General features: G+C 46.8%; 1 protein-coding gene across 2 annotated transcripts; it reads right to left on the bottom strand.

Annotated features, from left to right (window-relative positions):
* Positions 1-83: 83 nt before the first annotated feature.
* On the bottom strand, positions 84-19,427 carry SMAP2 (small ArfGAP2). Of its 2 annotated transcripts, XM_069802934.1 has the most exons (11): positions 19,244-19,364; positions 14,592-14,699; positions 5,652-5,785; positions 5,012-5,097; positions 4,128-4,206; positions 3,670-3,756; positions 3,117-3,198; positions 2,488-2,588; positions 2,205-2,370; positions 1,623-1,945; positions 84-1,212 (listed from the first exon to the last, which is right to left on the bottom strand). In XM_069802934.1, exons 4-11 carry the CDS (start codon positions 5,092-5,094, stop codon positions 1,087-1,089), a joined length of 1,047 nt encoding a protein of 348 aa, XP_069659035.1. In that variant the 5' UTR covers positions 5,095-5,097; positions 5,652-5,785; positions 14,592-14,699; positions 19,244-19,364; the 3' UTR covers positions 84-1,086. The 2 variants fall into 2 exon arrangements, with proteins under 2 accessions (XP_069659035.1, XP_069659034.1); XM_069802933.1 differs by lacking the exon at positions 14,592-14,699 and having other exon boundaries at positions 19,244-19,427.
* Positions 19,428-21,424: the final 1,997 nt, after the last annotated feature.

Below are 21,424 nucleotides of genomic sequence, written 5' to 3'. Positions count from 1 at the left end.
CCACACCTGAAGTGAACAACTCACACCAACGGCAGCAGTGTTTAACACAATCTGTTACACTGCTTAAAAACAAGATAAGTCAGTTGAGGTTTCACTGCAATATTTTATTTGGGAATTTACATATACACAGGATAAAGTAGACCACAGAAGTCTGACTTCTTGCTCACGCTGATGAGTTTAAGCAGTTGTGTTCTACTGAAGATGAGAAAAGAAATCTGACCCACCCACTTCTTATGCCTAGATTAAAATGTCAAAAGCTAGCCAGAAACGGGTACCAGGATTACACAGGAACAAAAAAATATGAAAAAAGTATAAATTAGGATGTCATAGTCATTTTAAAAGTGTAAGAAAACTTGCAGTGGGCTCTCAGCCCTTGATAAGTTAACTCTCAGTTAGATTGTTAAAAGTTAAATACATCAATACCACACATTAGACAGAAAAGCCACTCTGAAGTGCAAGTTTCACATTCCAAACAGCTTGCCCCCACACTGTGCGAGAATCCTGCTTGCTCACGGGGGGAGGGAGAGGGGTCTTCAAAATGACTTTGGTTCCAATGAGGGTTGGCGAGCCAAGCACAGCGAGGCCTCAGCTCCAGAGAACTCCACTCAAGGGAAGAGGTAGCAAGGCTTGCTTGCCCCTGGGCTTGGGTTAAAATCCAGTTCCTCAGCACCAAACAATGTTTCCACCCCTCCACTAACTAAAACCCCTACTAATACTAGAGTTTAAGTGATTCTTAAAAGGCCTGACATTACAGGCAGTATTAAGCACAGATTTCCCAAGTTCCTCAGTCACACCTCTGCTAAGATACCCAGCAGGACATTAAGTGCTACCCAGAAGCATTAGTGGAGGTTTGTGCAAGGAGGGGGTCCACCCCAGAAGTGTGCATTGACTGTGCTAAATACAGGGGAGCTCACGTTCTGATCACTGAGGTTTCACCATGTCTGACAGTGAAAAAAGGCAGAGATGGGTCTCAGTTATGGAAAGAGGTTCAGGCTGGGCAGCCAGCCAGAAAGAAAAACCCTGAATGTCTCATGGAGCAGTTTTGAAGAACAGAACAGAAGGCAAAAATGGTCACAATGCAAGGGATCATTTCCACATTGGAGTGCTGAGGGACTGATTGCTTCCCTGGGCACCTCCTCCACCCATTGACTGTCCATATCCCATCATGCCGTTAGCTCCATAGAAGTTCATCCCAGCCATCTGCTGGGTCATCTGCAACGGGGAGAGGGGAGAAGTCAAGGCTACGTCAAAGAGACTGCCAGCCCACAGCAGTCAAAGGTAAAACTCTGGCTCCCCAACATATTACAGGCTTAAACAAGTTCTAAAGAGTTACGGTGAACAGAAGTCACTGGCTTCTCAGGTGTATGCCCATCTAGCAAGCTGAGGAAGTTCTCCTTTTAGCTGATGTTGCACTCATTTTTGTTTTCCACCAAGCACTGAGACCTCCGAACAACCTACTCCTTTGTGATCCCTCAGTTCGCCTGCAGTGTCAGCAGACCTCACCCAACCCCAGGAGCCAGGCTATAAAAGCACTGAAGTCTTCCACTCACAGGCTAGGTTTAATTGCATGTGCCTCCCCTGCCCTCCACCCACCTTTGGGTCAGCAGAAGATCACACCTCACCTGAGCGATGTTCCACTGAAGCTGCTGTGCTGGCTGCACACCATAGACAGGCTGGGGAACTGCTGCCATGCCAGCTACGTAGCCAGCTTGCTGTGCAGCCATCATCCCATTGGGGACACCAATGACAGCTGCCTGCACATTACCCACATATCCAGCTGGTATGGCCATGGGAGTCACCACCCCTGCAGCTCCTGGCTGGGCCATCATTCCCACTGATGGTGCCATCATGCCTCCCATCATGCTGCTGGAGGGGGCTACTCCTGGAAAGCTGGTATATGCTGCCGCAGGATATGCCATCTGAGCTGGGGCCATGAACATTGCTCCTAGGAAAAGGCAGAGAAGCAGTGAAGGGAAGAACTGCTGCATTCATTGTCAGGGGCTGAAATGCTGACCCTCAAATCGGACACTACCACACCATTCACTTGGCCATCACATCCAGACTAAGCTGCTCATTATGCTACTCACCAGTTCTCAAGAAGGACCACCTACATTCCCACATCTTTGCTTGTCAGCTATCAGGACACCCCACCCACTCTGAATTAGTGTACTGCCATTCAACAGCTCTATTCTGAGATCTGTTACCTTGTGCAGGCAGCTGAGGTGTTTGAGAGCCGTACAAGGACAGGATAGAGTCTTTAGAGAGCTGCTTCTTCCCCACTTCCTCCCCTTTGCCTCCTGGCTCAGGGAAGAGATTCAGGTTTTCGGGAACAGAACCAGCACTTCCAGACGTCGGCATAGAGCCAGTGACCTGAGACAGAGACAGCACAAGTGCAACAGCTGCATTCAGCACTAGGGGAAGACACAGATCATCATCTCATTCAAGCATCCAATTAGGCTTTGTCAGGCACTGATGTTCCCCACTTACCTTCCTGGAGTCAGAGTTTGATCCCACCGATGCGAAAAGATCAAGATCCTTCTCTAAGCTGCTAGGCCTGCCATTTGTAACGGTGGTTGTCACAGGAGCATCTGGGAGAGACAAAGCTGTGATGGATGTTCACGCAGATGGCCTCAGGCTGAGGGGCAGCCTCCTTGCCCATTTTGCAGTTTGCACATATGCCACTCAACCCAGTGACCCGACCTGTAACCTACTTTAGCCAACACATATTGCCAGCTCTTTCCTCGACCTTCTGGTGCTGAGAAGGAACGGGCTCAGGACCAAAGAAGTGTGCTGCACCATATCTGTCCTATTAACCTCAGAGTAGCCAGGAGCCACACTGTGTCTGGAGACCACTATAGCTGCTCCTGTTATACTACTATAGGCACAACCACTGCACCACCATAAAGGAAAAACATAAGGAAAACCATTTCTGCTACAGTGCTGAGCACTGTGCTTGAGTTGCACTGGAGTAGTTTAAGCAAAACACTCTGGTATTCCTACCAGCTATTGTTCACCTGACATGGAAAATAAGTACTAAAAGCTCATCATATTCACAAGATCAAAGGTGGTGGATAGGGTCATTGTAACAAGCGCAGTAAGGCTGGAAAGGCTCTTACCAAGTCCTAGCAAGTCCATTACTGGTTCAGTAGATTTAGGAGAACTTTTTCTAGACTGCTGCGTTTCTTCTTTCTTTTGAGGCTAGGGAAAAAGAACACCAGAAGTCTTGTTCAAATTTTGGTTTTACTCCGATACATTAGAGGCTTTAATGAGAGATTAACCCTTAAAATCCTTTTTTCCAGTGGACTTAAGTGCTTCCAAAGTGAACAGAATTTCAGAGCGAGTATTACATGGTTGTTTTATTGTCCCATTATGTCGGAACCCACTGTCAAATTCAAGCATGCTCTAAACTAGGAAAAAAAGTAGCTGCTCAAGCTGGAAAGCTAAGCAGGGAGTAGCTGGATTCCAATCTGCTCTCCATTGCAAGGCAGAACACATCTGCTTAGTATCTGGTTGAGCAGAGAAAAACAAGCTACCACCATCACTGTGACTCAATGCATCCACTGCTATGACTGAGGCCAGAAAAAATGCTTCCATATCAAGCTGGATTACCTCTGTTCTGCTTGAGAGAAGTCTTTACAATTGATCCATGACCATGTCTTTTGGTCTTACCATTTTCACCTTCTCAAAGATGATAGGTTCCAGTTTTCTTTCTGATACTGTCTCATTACTCCTTTTCCATTTGTCATCCTTTTCTTTCTGCAAGGAAAAAAACCCACTGACATGAGAATCAAAACTCATGTCATCATATGAAGAGAAAGTTCATACAGAGCTTTACACGATGCCATTACTGATCTAAAAAACCTCGAAGATACAGCTAAAGACCTATATTTGAATCTAGTCCTGCTTTGAGCAAGGAGTTGGACAAGATGGCCTTCAAAGGTCCCCTCCAATTTAAATTCCTTCTACAGAATGACTGAAGGCAATCAGCCTTGGGGAAGAGATTAGTCACTAATACAGGAAACGTTTAAACTGTCTATTTTCATAAAGTCACTGCTTACTCATAAGACAGACATACACTTATATGTTAACATGTATTCAAGCTTCCATAGAAGTGATTACAAACTAACCCTAAATGCATTGATGTCAATACTTCGGTCCATGTATTTCTTCTTTTCATATTTATCCCGAATGAAGCTCTCCACAGCTCTGCAAGCAGCTTGTTAAAGACAAATGATTCAAGAATAGAAGACTTACGTATATTATTTGACATGTGGATACAAGGTACAAGCTGTAACTAAACTAATGACTGTTTAAAAGAGCATTTCCAGCAGTAACTTTCTTAAAATAATTTAGTGTTGGATCCAACTACTTTAGCTACTCAACTTTTGCCCTTGGGTTATTCCAAGCATGATGGTGCTATAAAAGGTACATTAAATCAGGGCTTAAATTCCTAGTGTATTCTCTTCACTGATGTATATTTACTTCAACCATCGCTCACATACAAAAACACCTCAGCCACCAGCTTAAGACAAAAATGATGGCAGAGAGATGCTCCTGTGTTTCTTTAGGTTCACATCACTATACCCCTGTTGCACCTGGCATCTAGAAACCCTCCTGTAAGGTAAAAGTTACAGCTTAATTTTTCAGAAGTGTTAAACCTTTTTATCTGTCTCTACTAAGAATTTGAAATGCTCAGAACTTTTGAAAGTCAACCCTCCTATTTGCCACAGACTCTAAAGTGCATCTCATGCAATAGCTTCAGGTTGTAACATTTGAGTTCCAGTTCTCCACCCTTATAGCTCAGAAGCAATCCTTTTAGCTTTCTTCTGCTTTGTTCTGTAAGCAAGCAACCTGTGGGTGAAGCAACACTTATAGGGTGCCCAGCTAGGAACTCATTCTCACAGCTGATGCCCAGGCACATGAAGCTAAACTCCTATGCAAGGAGTGCAGCTACAAAGCAACAAGATGAAAAGGCTCTATGTTTCCCCAGCAGCAAAGGAAGAAAGGATGCTGATCTGTTTGAGGTCGCCTGAAGTTCTCTGGCAGGTAGGCTTCATAAAGACGATTTGCTTTTCCATTTCCCATCTCTTGCATGCACTGCAATTCAAAAGAATTCTTGAACCGTTTGTTTCACAGACATTAAAGCTCTCACACATACTAGCATGCCAGGCTACCAAGCAAGAGTCTATGCGTGTTAACTAGAAGGCACGTGTAGACTTTTGAAGTCTGTTCTGTACCCGAAAGCTACTCTTCAGGCTTTTGGTGCAAGCCTACTGCCTACGAATCCCTGATGCAGTTGCTATGATCCCCCTCCTGCCCAATACAATTACCCAATCCTAAGCACCACAGCACAATATTTATTCAAAGACAAGATAAATACCACATTAGCAATCTAAAGTTGAGGTGGACAGCAGCTCCAACTCCAGTCAACAGCAGCCTTTGGCAATTTTACAGAAACTTGCAGAGCATTTGTCTACCCTCTGATGTTTGCTGAGCCTGAAATTATGACATCTCCCCTCCCAATCTAACCTAGCTTGATATCTTCTTCCTGCTTCACTTCCCACATCTTTGCCATATTCAGACTTTGTTTACTTCCAAGTTTACGAAGCCCCACTAACAGAACAACACTGTTCATGTTTCGTTTGCGTTACCTGTATCTGTTCTTGTGTCCACTGGTCAAGATTGACAGATTTCACTCTGGATATGTGAACTCCTAGGTTCCTGTGGATCCCAGCACAACGAATACAGATGAATACACCGATATTCCAGGATGCCCATCGTGGACCTGCAAAGAGATAGAAGCATTTCACACCATCCAGTCAACCTGTAGTTGCCTTGAGCAACTGAGAAACTGTACCAAGTGAACTGGGACTGAGGTGTTTACATTTTCACCCAGATGAGAAATTGGAATTAGACATCAGCAGGATGTTTAAAGGTTGTCTACCAATCATTATACTTAAAGCTAGTATTTTATTGCCTCTCTCTTCCATTTTGACAGCTCTATGCAAGACAAACAACTCTAAGAGGAAGAGGGAATAAAATAGGCATTCAAACCACCCAAGACACTACAAACCCTCTGATTTCATCTTGCTTGAAGCGATGTAACAGTCATGTCACGATAAGTCTGTGTTCCTGCTTTAGCAATGGAGAATCTTTCTCTGATAACCTTATTGCAGTGGAGTCGCCTCCAGAATATTCACTACTGCTCTAGGAAGAGCAGCATAATACTCAGCATTTGACAAACAGACTGCATCATCAAATCTTCTCAGTCTTATGCAGGAAGCTACAGCTGAGTAAGGAGAGCAGCACAGACAAAGCCCAGTACTTTGGCCACCAAAAACGCAGAGCCAGGGGCAGAACCCAGGTTGCAATCCTGGCACAAGACCGATTAACAGTTCACTCCGCAGTTTCTACAGCTCTAATCAGATTCACAGTTTGCATGCAGCTTTCAGACAGGCAGGACAGCTCCAAGGTGTAGAAGGGAGGTCATGCCAGGGGAAAAAAAACCACAAGGGAAAGATTAACAAGCTTAGTTTTACTCACTGCAAACAGATCTCTGAAGGAAACCCAGCAGTGCATTACCAAGGGGACAGAAGAGGTCCACAGGCACTCCCACCACTCGCAGCCCCCCTCCCTGCCAGGACAAACAGACCCTGGCCACTGAAACCCTCAGTCCCGCTGAAGGAAGACCAGCTTCAGAAGTAGTCCTCTGCAGTGCAAGACAAGCAGGTTTTAAAACTAAATCATCTGGCTAGAGCTGCCAGCCAGCCACACAGTTAACGTGGCCAGCTTCCACCATGGGTTGGATATCACTGTCCACGGGTAACTGGCCAAAGTGAAGCCACATCCTGAATAAGGGACTCGATAGCCTCCAATAAAATGTGCTAGCCCTTTTTATAGGCATTACAGGCATTACTGCAGATGAAGAGTTATTCTGTCTTTTCTTGCCATAGTTAAAATAGCAAGCCTCAAAGCTAATGAGACTAAGGTGGGAGGGGGAAGAGGGGGAAAGTGTAATTTCAAAGCCCTAAAAAAGCAGCACTGTATTTGACTCTCCTAGATATGCTAGATGGTTGTTAACAGTTTAATTCCTACAGGAAAGTCTAGAGTATCCTGAGGGATTCAGTGCTGCTAATGCAATCAGCAGCTCATGGTGCCTTCCATGGCAAAGGCATGCAATCTCTAACTTACCTCCAATACCTATTCCAGCTAACTCATGTTATGATTTTTCAAGTCTTTATTAAGGCTTCTGTTCTGTCCTGCCATTGCTTTCTGCTTTTTCACTAGAAGAGTGGCCCTTGAGAATGGTATTAATTTAATAAAGCTGATGAAAGTCACCTCCCAGCTTAGGAACAGCTCTTGGTGAAGACCTTAATAGAAGCATATTCTTGCCTATACCTCAGTTCCTTTATCATACCTACCAAAATCTAGGACTGAATGCATCAAAGCAGGGGCCCATACTTTTAGCAGCACCTAAGTATGCCACTTACAAAGTAAGGCATGGGAATAAAAGGCTTGTTCAGTGTTATGCCTGTAGCACACCAAGGTGAAGCCAGGAACCCTGATCCTTCATTTGATTTATTTGTGGAGGTCTCTCTCAGATACACCCTGAAGGCTATAACGTGAGACTGCCAGCAGGATTAAGCATGAGATTCAAGGTTAGATATAAACTCTAGATATATTTAGCCTTTCGAGGACTAAAAGGATTAATAGTCAGCTAGGTACTACATCAGGGCTGTAGTAATCAGCTCACTGGTTTGTCACATGTGCTAGCTCAAGCCACTGCAACCTCCTACCCTGCGATGCCACATAAGAGAATGACTCAGTGGTACAGTCTGTTATACCCAGCCTGCTTTAGTGTTACTTCGTTCGTGATGCAGGATCTGAAACAGCAAGGGCTGAGTACAGGAATAACAGCTGACCATTGCTGCAACTTGCAGATCCCAGCTCTGGAAGACCCCAGTACTGAAGCAGCTTCATTATGCCAGTGAATATTTTAAAAAGTAATACATAGGCTTTCAAAATCATCCTAGCAGCTAGCATTTGGTTTGGCGATAAACACATATTACACAACAAAGGGTAGTTGCCTTCACTGATGCTTATTCCAGCCAGGGTTTAGGCATCCTTGCAGGGCCAGTAAGTGCCATAAGAAAGGCTCCAGATCTACAGACTAAAGGAAATGCCAGAAATTTGGGGATGTGGGGTTGTTTTTGTCCACAGCCTGGAGGAAGATGGTGATCCCAGAAGTTCAGCAGTCTGCTCTCTGACCTGGTGGTGACTCTAGAGCCACACAAGCAGGATATTTGGACAGTTCTCCGAAACGCTGTCTGAAGTCTGCAGCCAGCTCCACAGTTCTGCAAGGGACATGAATTTGACCTCTAGAACTGAGCACCCCATGCTTTTGCAAATAACTAGTAATTTCTTTAGCCTAGTTACACAGCCCTGTATTCTATCAACACTATAATAGAGGAAAAAAAAAAAAGAGGAACAAGATACAGCTACACCCCTCAAGAGTGAAAAGCTACTTTAAGATAAGCAGCTGCACAAGAGAACCACTTGCCTTGACAGCAGTGAAGCGTTGACACGGCAAGGTGGAATACAACAGGGAAAGAGTTGCTGCTTGAATAATCACTGCTGAGCAGACCAGTAGCCTGTTGGCAGCAGTGTGAGGCATATTAAATTTGTCCAGCTGAATAAAACTCCAAATAACTTCACGCTCATTAAAATTATCATTTGGTGCCTTGGGCAGTGAGGAACACTACAGGGTTTCTTTTGTTGAAAGGAAGGGTATCCCAAGCAAGACAGCCTGTCCTAACCAGGCTGCCACCACAGAAGCAGTGGGCCAAAGCCCAGATGTCCTGGTTAGGCTGGGTCAGATGCAACATGCAGAGGCACCAGCCCAAACACACGCTCTTACTAGACCTTCAGCTTTGCTTGTATCTAATGCCCCCAACCATTAAGCTAAACCAACATTTTTACCGTTTCATTTCTTATAAAGCACTTAGTTTTGTGGGCAAGGGGGAATGGGTTTTGATGCAAATGTAAACAAGCCTCCCACTTCCCTCTTTTGAGGCCACAATGAAGGAGCCTGCACTAGAAATCACACAAGAAATTGCCCAGTAAAGATCTGGCTGGCAAGAACTTTGTACAGTCATTTCCTCAGTTTCACATGCCATTTTCAAGGTGACTGACTTGCAGAAAGCCCCAGGTGGTATTTACAGATGTGAGTTCAGTCACACGTTACAGCATTTAACTTCCCGAAAACTAAACCAAGCTGAAGACTGTACAGAAGCTACAGTGACTGAGCATTGACAGAAGGGGCAAAACGCCTTAGTAGAAGTTAAGGGCAAAATTTTTCAGAGAAAAATGATTTTATATCGGTAAGTCGCTTTAGAGACCAACACAGCAGCATTTATCAGCATTGCTAGGGCTGCCGTGGAGCACTATCTTCCCTTGCAGGCTTTGTGCGCACCCTGACACGGACCACTAATTGCTTGCACGAGGGCACGGCACACCACAGGGAGCACTTTACCCTCTGGGTTCAGTGAATCATGGAAACTTACATGCAAAAGGTTTTAGGACAAGGCTAACAGAAACATTTAGCTTGTTAAACCACTAGAAAGAAACATGAAAGAAATTGTTCCTCCCATGAATACTCTCACTAATGTTATAAAACTAGTTCCCTTGAGGCTGGCATCCTCACAGCCACCAGATGGCTTTGGAGCTTAAGGCCTAAATGAAAACTCACCTCCCATATGCAAAACTGGGAATTTGCTGCAATGACAACCAGCATCAGACATGCAAGCCTGATGCTGCAGTCACTTTTGTTTCAGTATTATGGCTAATTTTAACACCCATGGTAAGCAAGTTACTTGGCACTAACCTGAGCTGGGCATAGCTTGTTCTGCTCTGATTAAGCATCTCATGCCCCTGTACATCACCTCATATGGGCACAAATCCTTTCTGGAGAATGCCAACCATCTGCAGGTGAACATCAGATTAAAGAAAATTACAGTTTTTAGTAAGAATCAAAACATATTTAAGAGCCCAGCTATACACTCAGTTCTGGCACAATATTAAGGTTAGATCAGACCACCTTGGGATATATTCCTAGCCTGGCAGCGGTTGCAGGAAGATCACGAGCTTAAAAGCATCTATTGCACAGCCAGTTTTCATTTTAGAAAGCTGCACTGAGTACTTGATTGTATTCCTAAGTGAGGATGCACCACCATCCTGCAGAGACTAAAAAGCTACATGTGAGAAACTCAGCTGCCCAGTCAGTGCTTCCATGAGACAGTTTCACAGCCTGTTTTATATCCCAGCCTGTCAAAATAAATACCACATACCAAGCTGGTCATACCAGCTTAAGTTAGCATCTAAGCTGGACTCATTAATGCCTACAAGGACTGCCTGAGTGATCTGCCCTTACTGAAAAGGCTCCCAATTCCCCTTAAAACCCCAGTGCAGCGTGGCTAGTCCACATCATGTCTTAGTCACACTTGCTGAAAGTTCACACCCTTGAGTGTTTTTAATCAGGGAATCCCTGAGGGATTCACTCTTCACCCTTTATTCAGGCCTTAGATTTTGGCTCAAGCTACTCATGCAAGTTTCTTTGGTAATAACCCTCCAGAAGGCATTTAAAAATAAAACAGAAGTTGGCTGCAAAGCCACTGCTCTTTTGAGAAGGAGGGTCAGGAAAAAATAGATGCTTTCATAGGCAGGAAGGAGAGCACATCGCTATTCAAAGCCTAATGAAATATTCTTAGTGCAAACAATCATTTGACTCGCAGGCTCCCTGCCTGCAAGCACTCCAGCAAAAGCCCAGCTGTAGCAGGGACATGTGCCTGCTCAGCCCATTGATCCCAGCTAACACTGCTACATGTGTTGGACTACAGCATCGTACAACCATCCCCTCTCAGCACGCACAGGGGAAGTGGATGTGGGAAATTCCCCTCAGAGCCGGATAATCCCTGCGAGATGACATTCACATCCTCTTGTACAAGCCTTCACCAGTACTTGGAAATTTCTCATCAAGTCAAAGTTGAAAAGCCCTACTTTTTGCTGAGCCAAATGAGGAAATAGCCAAGTATCCAAGAGTTTCCTTTGACTTGTGGTTTCCTTATTCTGGAAAGAGATTGCTTAATGACTTACTGAAATTCATTCTGCTCATAGAAGAGCTATGACAAAGGCTGTCTTACAAAACAACTTCCTCTGTTCTTTACTGTAGATGTCTGTTCTAGGTAGAATGTTCAGATTAGTTTGGGGAAACAAGGTAAACTCTGCTAGTGAGTAAAAAACAATTAACTCAACTTCAGGATCTCTAAATTACACTATTTAGTTATTAGTACAGGCTAGTTAGTTACGGGCCTGAGCATGCATCCTAATGCAGGTTCGTGGACCTATCTGAGATTTGTGAAGCACTAATACCTGCTGTACCCCCAGATTTAGTACTAGACTAAGCTATTTGCATAGTTTTCGGGAAGCCATTGGAACCCAGTGAAACAGGGATGCTAAAGCCAAAAAGCTCTGTAGCAAGGGAGTTTGATAAGGATATACGCCTAGTTAAGTAGTTTAGTGGCTCACAATTTCAACTTTATGCCATCCTTTGAAAGATGAAAGGGCTGTTTTCAGGGTTTTTCTTTGGCTTAGTTTTGTGTGGGTTTTTTTTTTCCAGTAAAAGATGGCTGCGGTAATTATAGGCTTTAGCTACTCTTTGCAGGAAAGAGGAAGAACCAGAGGCATCTGTGGGGGTTAAGAACATTGCTTCAGACAATAGCTTGGAGCTTTGCCTTAAAAATCTTCTTGGCTGCATGGGCAGCAACCAGTTTACTGTCTCCTTCCAAACCATAGTGTTTGCTATAGGTAAGGTACCTTACTGGCCAAGTCAGACCAAGCTGATTGGTGCTGGCTCTGTTTCCTCTCAGGAACAGGCTTTGTATCTTCCAGAGTTACCAGAAACACGTAACATTTGGGTGCCTGGTGGCCCTGAAGGCAGCTACACAGCAGCATTTGATCCAACTTTGAGTAATGGTAAGGTTGCAGAAGCAGCCTTCAATGCACTTCTTATCATTGTTACCATCTTGTTCTTTGAAGAAGTGCTGTGATGATACAAACACAGATGGAACAAGGTGGAGGAAATTAAAATAGATGCTGTGAACAGCAGGGTGGGTCCTTCCTGCTGTTTAAGAAAGTGATGTTTATTACTTCAGTAAATAAACTGTGAAAGTGACAATTTCAAACAGATGCTATAATAAGAATCCATGCAAGAGGACTGGTTAACATTACCAATACTGGTGGCAACACAGCCTAAAGATATAAAAATCAGTCAAGTTCCATGATCCACATATTTCCTGCGGTCACTAGGTTTTGACCAAAACTACACACTAGTCAGTCTTAGAAGTTGCTAGGGTAAAGGTAGCCGATTTCAAGAAGGCCTGAATTTCCATGAAATGCAAAAAAAATTAGGTGGTAGGTAAATACCATCCCTCTGCCCAAATACACATGTAAACAGAGCAGCAGGATGGAAACTACCACTACTATTTTACACCATCAAAATTCAACTTAGAATTTCTCCACCATCGAACCCTTACAAGAAGTCTTTAATTCTTCACTGCATGTTAAAAATATTTAGACCCTATCTTCAATCTCATTTGAGTCGTGGAGATATGCAGAAGTCACTGGGTCCTTAAAATAGCTCCTAACAGAGGAAGGAGTATGAGCTCCTGGGCCACTTTTTGCTTGAGAATCTCTTCAATATCTAAAGCTAGACATAAACTATTTTTCACTATCACAGTTACCAAAAAGGACCTGACATACCTAGGGCATAACCTGGCCAGTAAGGAATGGCATGTTTTGCCAAAAATAGAGGTAAGCAGTTTAACAAGGCACCGAAGGTCCGATTGTAGCACAGGTAAATCCAGCTTCGCAGTCAGAGGAGGCTTTGCTTTAAGACAGTTTCTCTTAAAAGCTCAAACTTTGTCCTAGATTTCCTGGGACACATGAAGCAATCACTGCTCTGGATCAACCTGAAGGAGACCAAAGCTATTCTTTATTCTCTAGTTGGTTTTGATAACCTACTTGCATTTTGAAAGATGAACTACCTTAAAACTGCAGAGGCATTTTCTGAAGAGGCTGGCACACAAGATCCTGAGTATGTCTGATACCTTATGTAATTCCTCTGGCAGTTACTATAGGAACAAACTTTTACTAAAGTTGCAGCTATGCTCCGAGAATCACATGGCATTTTTGGGCCCTTAATTTATACCCTCTGCTACACAGCCACTCACCGCACAGGCTCTCCATTTCACAGGTGGGTCGATATAGCTGGTACAGAAGAACAATGCTATTAAAGCTGACATGGTTTGCTGAGATGCCCTCTGCTTGGAGGATTATCTTTGTTATCTATTTCTGGCAGATGTAGAGACATGCATCCATGTATGTGACTCAGAGCTCTGCGTATCTTTTCTTAAAGGGTATCTTCCTACACCTCTTAAGCACAAACCAATTCCAGAGTAAGTCCCCATTGGAAAGGCTGAAGCTTTTTTCCTCACTTGGTGGCTTGAATGGGAAGTCACAACTTACTTCACGCAGGTGTACATAGGGTTAGGCTCACAGCTAGACAGAGCTGTGCTCCCTCCTAGCCAGAGAGTCTTACACCACGGCAGCACTGCTCAGACTTCTCAGGTGAAGATCACTAAGGGGTGAAGCCATTCTCAAAGACAAAGTTAATTTCTGAACTCTTACACTCACTTGAAATTAATACTGCTTTAGGCACAGAACTATTCCTTTCAGACCTGATTTTAGAAGGGTAGAACAGTTTAAAAGCAGAAAAGAAAATGTAGCACTCATCAAGATAACTGCAGAATATTGTGACTGCAGCTAAGAATTAAAATGAGTACACAAGCACATATGCACCCCCTCTGGCAAGCTTCCATTACATAAGACTGAGCTTTCTTTTAATACCAGATTTTCTAAGGCAAGCTGAGAAGCTTTAGTCCTACCGCTTTGGTTTTTGAAGTCCACTGCAGGCAAACAGTATATGCATCACTACCCACTGCTCAGTTTTCCCATAATGATAATTTCTTCATCACATGCAGTTGTTCTAGGCAGCTATTTAAAAAGTTACTCTTCATATTGCTCTTACTGAAAAGGAAATTCCGCTGCAATTCAATAGTCTGCTGATGGAGGAGTTGAGTCACAACAGATTTTGTTGAATATTAGCAACATGTTTTATATTAATACTAGTTTGGCTGGACTAAACCAACAGTAATAAGCTAACTCCCCCGTTCCATTGGAAGTCATCCTTCCTTAACTACACCTACTCTAGCTCCAAGCTTTTTGTCCTGCTCTTCCTGCTTCCCATCCAATATTTAACCACCTCTTAACAGGTATTTTCAAAGTTCTACCCGTCTTTCAGAAAAGACTGCTCGAAGAATTAGATCTGGGTTTGTGTTGTGTTCGGCAACAAATAGTTTCCCATCTAACCATTAGAGTTAGAAGAAGGGGTTGATTTCAGCATGGAACCCACAGTTCTCACAAGACACAAGGGATGAAGGGAAGAGTCAGACAAATCAGGAGGAGCACAGGGCAACCTTAACTGATGGACAGATAGAGCAGTCCTCGCTGGTGCTCCCTGGGGAGGAGCCTGCCGTTCCGACGTCAACGAAACTGGATCCAAGGAGCCTGTTGGATAGATAGGACTGGAAGAGCAGAGGGGAAGAGTTTGGGAGAAGGAGAGAATCAAATAGAATTAGCTGTACGTTACACAAGTTCAGCACAGAGCTTTAGAGTCAGAAACGCAGAGAAGAATCCAGTTAATGAAAATGTCTTGTGTTGAGTAACATTTACCTTTTACTGGAAGACCTCTGAACACTTAGGTCAAGTCCAACTTGCACAGATTACACCACATCCCTCCATCTACATTGCAGTTTCAGCCTCCAGACTCATTTTGATGTTCAGCAGCGTACCTTCTGACAGATACTCAATACAGTCAGACTGCTTGACACTCACGTTATCTTACACACACAAAACCACAACAGCAACACAGCTGCTCTCAGAAGGCCCTTTGCCACAAGAAATGCACTGGTAGAAGAGATCCCACTCTCACTCATCATCAGTTTCTCTTTTAAGGCGTTTTGTTCAAGCAATTCATACAGCAAAGGTCTTCAAAAGGAGGATTTTGATAATTCATCACTCCAGCTCTTAGTGAAGACAGCCACTCAACCACCTTAGCCATGTTGAGCATTACCAAGGGGAGAGCTGCACCACTGCAGGTGGTGCAGTGCTGCTAGGACTCCATGCTGGATCATTGCTTTTGATCATTAATATTAGTATCACGATAGCATTCAGATCTGCATGTGAAAACCACTGAGATGCGTAACCTTAGCACTTGCAAGGGGAAATCCACTGTTGTTTGTACCTAACATGGCTAGATTATGTCCTGAAAGGCTGCCACTGAGCTCCCAAGTTCTGTTTTGATCAAGTATTTAAGTCCCCTCTCACACACACATAAATCTTCTCTCCTAAGCTCCGCTGCCAGAAAGCAGTCTAGCCACGCTCTGCTTTGGCACAGGTTGTACTACTTACTACCTGTCCACCCGCTTGTGATCACATCACACAGTTACTTTGCACAGAAAGTTTGCAATACAAAGAGGAAGCAGCAGGTGAGATATCTCGCCCAACTTCCTCCAAAACAAGAGCCTCTAACCACTGCAGTGTTTATTGTTGCGGAAGCAAAAACCACCCCGAGCTTACTTTCCCAGTTCCCTTGTCCTTTTTTCCCCTCCAACAGCTTAGACCCAGGACATTAATAGCTGTCTAGGGAAGCCATCAGGCTCATGCTTCTGCAGTTCTCCTTTCAGGCTCATCTGTGTAGCTTACAGAAAAGTTATGCAGAGAAAACACGTGAAGCCATCACTGCCTCCAACAGCTTGTCAGAAGAAATGCCTTGAGAAGAGTCATGTGCCCCACAGAAGTTAACTTGAATCCCAGACATAGGAGGAAAGGAGAATATATTGGAGAAACTGGTTCTCCCCCCTTTTCACACTTAAAGATACAAGTTGGACTAGGAATCACTTGTACGCACTGCCTGATAGGAAGCAAGTAATAACAAGAACAGAGAAGATGACCTTCTCTCTAAGCAATCATCACTTTGATGAGGGCAGAGGAGGTGGAAGATACCCAGCTGTTTACCAGTACGGCATAGCAAACAAGAGCATGCTTGCTATACTGGTCCCAGAGTGCAGGGCCCAACCAGTAGTCAACATCAGAGCTGATGTTCCTCAAAACCAGACTTTTACCCTAACACTGAGAATTTCTGTAGAGCGTGAAATCAAGTGGGTACATACTAGCACTGCAGCTCACACTAACGCGTACTGTAATCTCATTTAGTTCTGTATATAGAAGTGGAAAAAAATACAGTAATGAAACCCAGCAAGTAGCTAGGTCATTGGGAACAGGCATAATGGAAGTGTGGGTGGCATCTGAACAGTCTCTACCTATGTGTCATGCTAGCTTTGAAACGCTCAGATCAAGCAGCAAACCACTACAAAATTCAGTAACTCCAGCATAAAAACAGATGGTCAAAAGCCAGCATTTTATTGTAAAAGTGTCTTCATAGGTGTATGAGCTGCCAGCTTCTTGCTCTGCCTTCAACTTTGTTGAAACTCATGCAAAAATCCTTATGATGTTGAAAGTGAGCTGACAAAGAAGGAAGAAACACCACCTGCCATCATCAACTAACCCCCCCAGCATCATTTACTAACACCGACCAGATTTCAGCTGTGACCTTGGCAAACTACTATTCACAGAACTGTACAGAAGTACACTCTTCACGTGCCACCACTAGCGTAGTCAGACTTGCAATCGGCTAAAAACAGAGCAACAATCAGCTGTACAGAAAAGCAGCTACTCTTCCAGGTAGCGCTGGAAATGTTGAGGGAAGCCATCTGGAGCTAGCAAATACCATGTGGCCTCTCATTAGCACAGACTTGCAGAGAGTTTTAGTTATTAAACCATATATCAAATAAAACGTGCTCTTTACTCTGCACAAGTACACCTGGGGCTCATTTCCATACACAAAGCAGAATGTTGCAGTTACTTTCAGTAGCAGTAAGAACATCAGCCCTTTCTTGCCATCGCTGCAAACGAGCTCCAGTGCCTTGCTGGGAGAACACGACACCAAGCCACAGTAACCAAAATGCAGCCCAATATGATGCTTTGACTGGCACCAACTACCAGTCAGATACCTGGCTGAAGAGCCTAGTGCATATACACGCCCTGTGGCCACAAACACCGTATGTTGCCCTCAAGAATGAGATTTCACATCTCCATGAATCTCATTAGTACAGTGGATAATTATTTTGTCAGATAACCCAGTACAGCAGAAGCCTACTCCTCATGACTGATGCAGCCTATCTTCCCAGACTTCCCAGCAGCTTCCAGCTTTAGTGGCAATGCTGAACTGTACACTGACTTTTATGCATAATTAACTGGAATACTGCATTTCCAGAATGTACTATCAACAGGAGATGCTATATAATCACATCAAAACAAGTAACCTGGAACTGTTATGAGAATTTGTTTCCATATTGTGTATATTACTGTCTCATGCCTCAAAAGACAAGATAAGACAGCTATTTTTGCCCTTAGCACTGGCATTAGGAGCCAAGAGATAAGGGATTTGCAAGCGAAAGGAACATTCTGCTCTCTGCCAACAACACCACGTTCAACCTACGTGGTCAACTGAAGCCAGTGTGAGCCAAGTCTCAAAACATGCCATCTCCAAGATAAGACAGGTTGTTATGATGAGGTTATTGTGTTTTGGGTTTTTTTGGAGCAGGGCTGAAAACAAACCTTAACTTTCAATGTTGTTCAGCGGTGCTCTCCGCAGTTTTTAGAGGTCATACTGAGGTGACTAAGTCTCCCACTTACAGGTGGGCATAGAAAGACAGCCCCTGTTCTGAGTTTATTGCAGCTACTGGGAAACAACCTTCAAGTTCAGATCTCCAAATCATTATAATAGCTCATTAAAATAGGATTTTAGGTAGGCATGGGCATAACCTTAACGCTTTTGCTACAGGAAAGTAAAGCATTTCACAGTAGCAAGCTACATGAAGGCATCTGCATCACTATGGAACAAGTAACAGTTGTGTAACTAATTTGTTTTCTCTTCTAGAATTCAGACGTTCACATCTGACTTCCTCTCTACACCACTCCACTCCTTTCTAGGAAAAGTAAGGATCACAACATGCCTTGAAATCAATATTAAGTGGAAAAGGAAGCACAGGACAAAATATGAAATTCCTTCAGTGGTACTTGGTTCTGGGGCTAGGCTACAATTCCTTCCTTTTCCTTACACACTGCACCGTCAAATACTGCTCCTGATTCTCTAGAGATGATCTGCTGCTCACACTACAGCTCCAGTTTACAGGATATTACTCCTCAGCCGGAATGCCCTCCAAAATTACGCAACACCAGCTCTCCAGGTTCCTCTTAATACAAGAGGGACTTGTCCAGAAGAGCAGTCCCCACACGCCATTAAGCATTTTCACACTGACATTTGAGATAAAGCCCCAGTGCAGCCAGAGAGCCGATGAGTTTCCATAAGCAGATCCTGGGCAGTTTTCTACTCGACTCACTTGCCGCCGCTGAACGAGCAAGAGCTGCAGAAGCGGGCTTACGGAGGCACCAGGAGCGGTTTTTCTGACAGGAGCACTGCCAGCACAGCACGGCTGCCGTAACTAACAGTGAGTGAAACTCTGTGGAAGCCAAATCTGGAGCGTTTTTTTGGTTTGGGTTTTTTTTCTTTTTCCAAATACCAAGCACCTGCTCAATCAAAGGGGAAACCACCTCCTGTGCTACGAACCCCCAAACCGCCAAAGCCCCCGCTGCAGCAGCCTTCGGCTCTCCCTGCCAGCTCACGGGGGAGGCTGGGGAGCAGAGCCGTCACCCCCCAAGGCCCAACCGGGCCTGTCCTCCCGGGGGAGCCGGCCCTCCTCCCGCCGCTGCAGCGACCCCCGGGGACCTGCGGGGGGACGGAACGGGACACCAGAGGGTCCCGAGAGCCCACCGCCCCGGCAGCCAGCGGCGGGAGGGTGTGTGTGTGTGTGGGTGGGTGTCAGCGCTCCGCCACACGCCGGTACCGAGGGGGGGGACAACCGAGCCGGTCCGGGCCCACCAGGCCCCGCCGCCCCCCCCCTCCCGTTCCCTCAACCAGCGCGGCTCGCGGGGAGGCCGCCGGTACCTTTGGCCTGGCAGTCGGCGCAGTACTTGTTCTCCTCCTCCACCAGCAGGCTGGCCAGCACCGCCTGGTACCGGTCCACGTCGCGAACCGACTTGCCCGTCATGGCGCGGCCGGCGCTGCCCGCCCGCGGGTCACGGCGCCGCCGCCGCCTCGGGCACTACGACGCTTCCTACTTCCGGCCGGCGGCTGGGGGGCGGGGCAACGAAGGAGGGGAGGAGCCAATAGGGCGCAGCGCCCGCGCTTTAACGCCTCCCGGCCCCTCTCTCCCTCCCCTCCCCACCCCGCCCCAGGCCCCTCCTCCTCGCCGTTGATTCGTCAGCCGCGCGGCAGCGCCGGCGGGAGCCAATCGGAGGAGGAGGGGCGGTGGCGGGGGAGAGGCATGAATGGGCAGGGTCACGTGACGGGCGGAGCTGGGGGCGTGGGGCTGCAGCGGGGAGGGGACCGGGGGGCGGGGGGGGCTGAGGGGTGCAAGGATGGTGGTTGGGGGGGTTCGGGGTGCTGGGTGGGGAGAGTGTGGGTGCTTGGGGGTTGGGGAGTGCTGGGTGGGGGTGTGGGGGGGCGGGGTGGGGAGGGTCTGGGTGCTGGGGGATTGGGGAGTGCTGGGTGGGGAGGGTCTGAGGGTTGGGGGGTGCTGGGTGGGGAGAGTCTGGGTGCTGGGGGGTTGGGGAGTGCTGGGTGGGGGTGTGGGGGTGCGGGGGTGCTGGGTGTGGAGGGTCTGAGGGTTGGGGGGTGCTTGGTGGGGAGGGTCTGGGTGCTGGGGGGGTTGGGGGGTGCTGGGTGGGGGTGCAGGGGTGCTGGGTGGGGGTTTGGTGGGGATGGCTGCGGGCTGGAAGGGGTGCTGTGGGGTGCGGGGGGCTTGGGGGGGGTCTGGAGGTGCTGGTCGGTAGTTTGGGGGTGCTGGCTGTGGGATGGAGGGGGGGCTGTGCAGAGGAGTGCTCCCTGGAGGAGGCAGAAGGGGGAAAAGAAGGAGGACGAGGTCCCTGCTCAAGTGCTTCCATCCCTGCCCAGGCCAGGCTCTGCCCCAGATCTCTGCCCCACGGAGGCAGCTGTGGCTCCGGGCTGCCCCATGGCTCTCCTGGGGCCCTGGCCTGCAGCAGCCCGTGGGGCCGGGGCCGTGGGGGGGCCCAGCTCCTCCTAACCCCATCTCTCACGCTGTCCCGGCATTCTGGGACACGGCACTGCCCAGGTCACTGCGGGCCCGATCCTCTTGCAGCTCCTCTGGGGAGGTGAGGGGGACCCCAAGGGCAGCGGGGCAGACCCTGCAACCCTTACCCCCAGGAACGTGGCGGGGACCACTGGTCAAAGGCAAATGTTCCAGTTGGATCCCACGGTGAAATTAATGGGGGAGAAAAAGACTGAGTCTTTTAAACAAGATGGAGATCATAAACCAAACCCCGGTATTCCCGTGCTGAGGTGCTGGGGGGAGAATGTGAGAAATGGCAATACATGAAAAGCTGCAATCAAATGAGCAATGGCATCAAAAGGAGAAAAAAATATGTCACTATGTAGTAATCTGAGAGACACTTGAAATTACATAATTCTTCCAAAAGTGACACTCGTGTCCCAGAAAGGTGCTGGGCTCGCTGGCGGTGCTGGGACGCATCTGCCTCGGGCACAAGCAGAAATATCCCAGCAGCTCCATGAATGGTGAGAATCCAAATTTAGATGCTCTGAAAACAAGGTGCTCTCAGCCTAGAGCCAAAAGGAGTTTTGTCTCAGAACACCAGGTTTTGGTGGAAGCGCTTCCCTGCCGCCACCGAGGTTTGGAGCAGCTTTTGCTGCCCATCGGAGGAGCAGGGAGGGCAGGATCCCATCAGCCTTCCCCGAGCCGGGCTGGGACACAGGGCGAAAGAACCGGAGAGGAGATACTAGCCCAGAGCAATGCACCACCAGTCCCGACTGGTGCATGTGCTGGGATGGCCCCGTGCCCACTGGAGAGGATGCAAACCACTGCTCTGCCATCCCTGACCTGCACTGGGGGTGCAGGCAGAGCCTGCCCGCTCTGGGGGGGGTGGGGGGAGCACTGAGCCCCCCCAATACCGATGAATCAGTCTGCAGTGGCTCGTCACGGAGCCTTCGAGCCCTCCGTGAGGAGGAGGAAGAAATCGCCAAGATGAATCATCCCCGCATTCCCTGGGAGCGCTGCACCGCTCCAGGGCTGGGGGGGCGGCGAGTTCAGGG

The sequence above is a fragment of the Haliaeetus albicilla genome, chromosome 16 (assembly GCF_947461875.1).
Source record: "Haliaeetus albicilla chromosome 16, bHalAlb1.1, whole genome shotgun sequence".
Taxonomy (NCBI): Eukaryota; Metazoa; Chordata; class Aves; order Accipitriformes; family Accipitridae; genus Haliaeetus; species Haliaeetus albicilla.
This window is presented reverse-complemented; position numbering and strand designations above follow the sequence as displayed.

Coding starts and splice junctions, on each gene's coding strand:
- SMAP2 (XM_069802933.1), bottom strand. CDS start 19,346: ATGACGGGCAAGTCGGTTCGCGACGTGGACCGGTACCAGGCGGTGCTG. Junction 3,757..4,127: donor TTGACATCAATGCATTTAGG/GTTAGTTTGTAA, acceptor TTTTCCTTGCAG/AAAGAAAAGGATGACAAATG. Junction 2,589..3,116: donor AATGGACTTGCTAGGACTTG/GTAAGAGCCTTT, acceptor TGTCTCTCCCAG/ATGCTCCTGTGACAACCACC.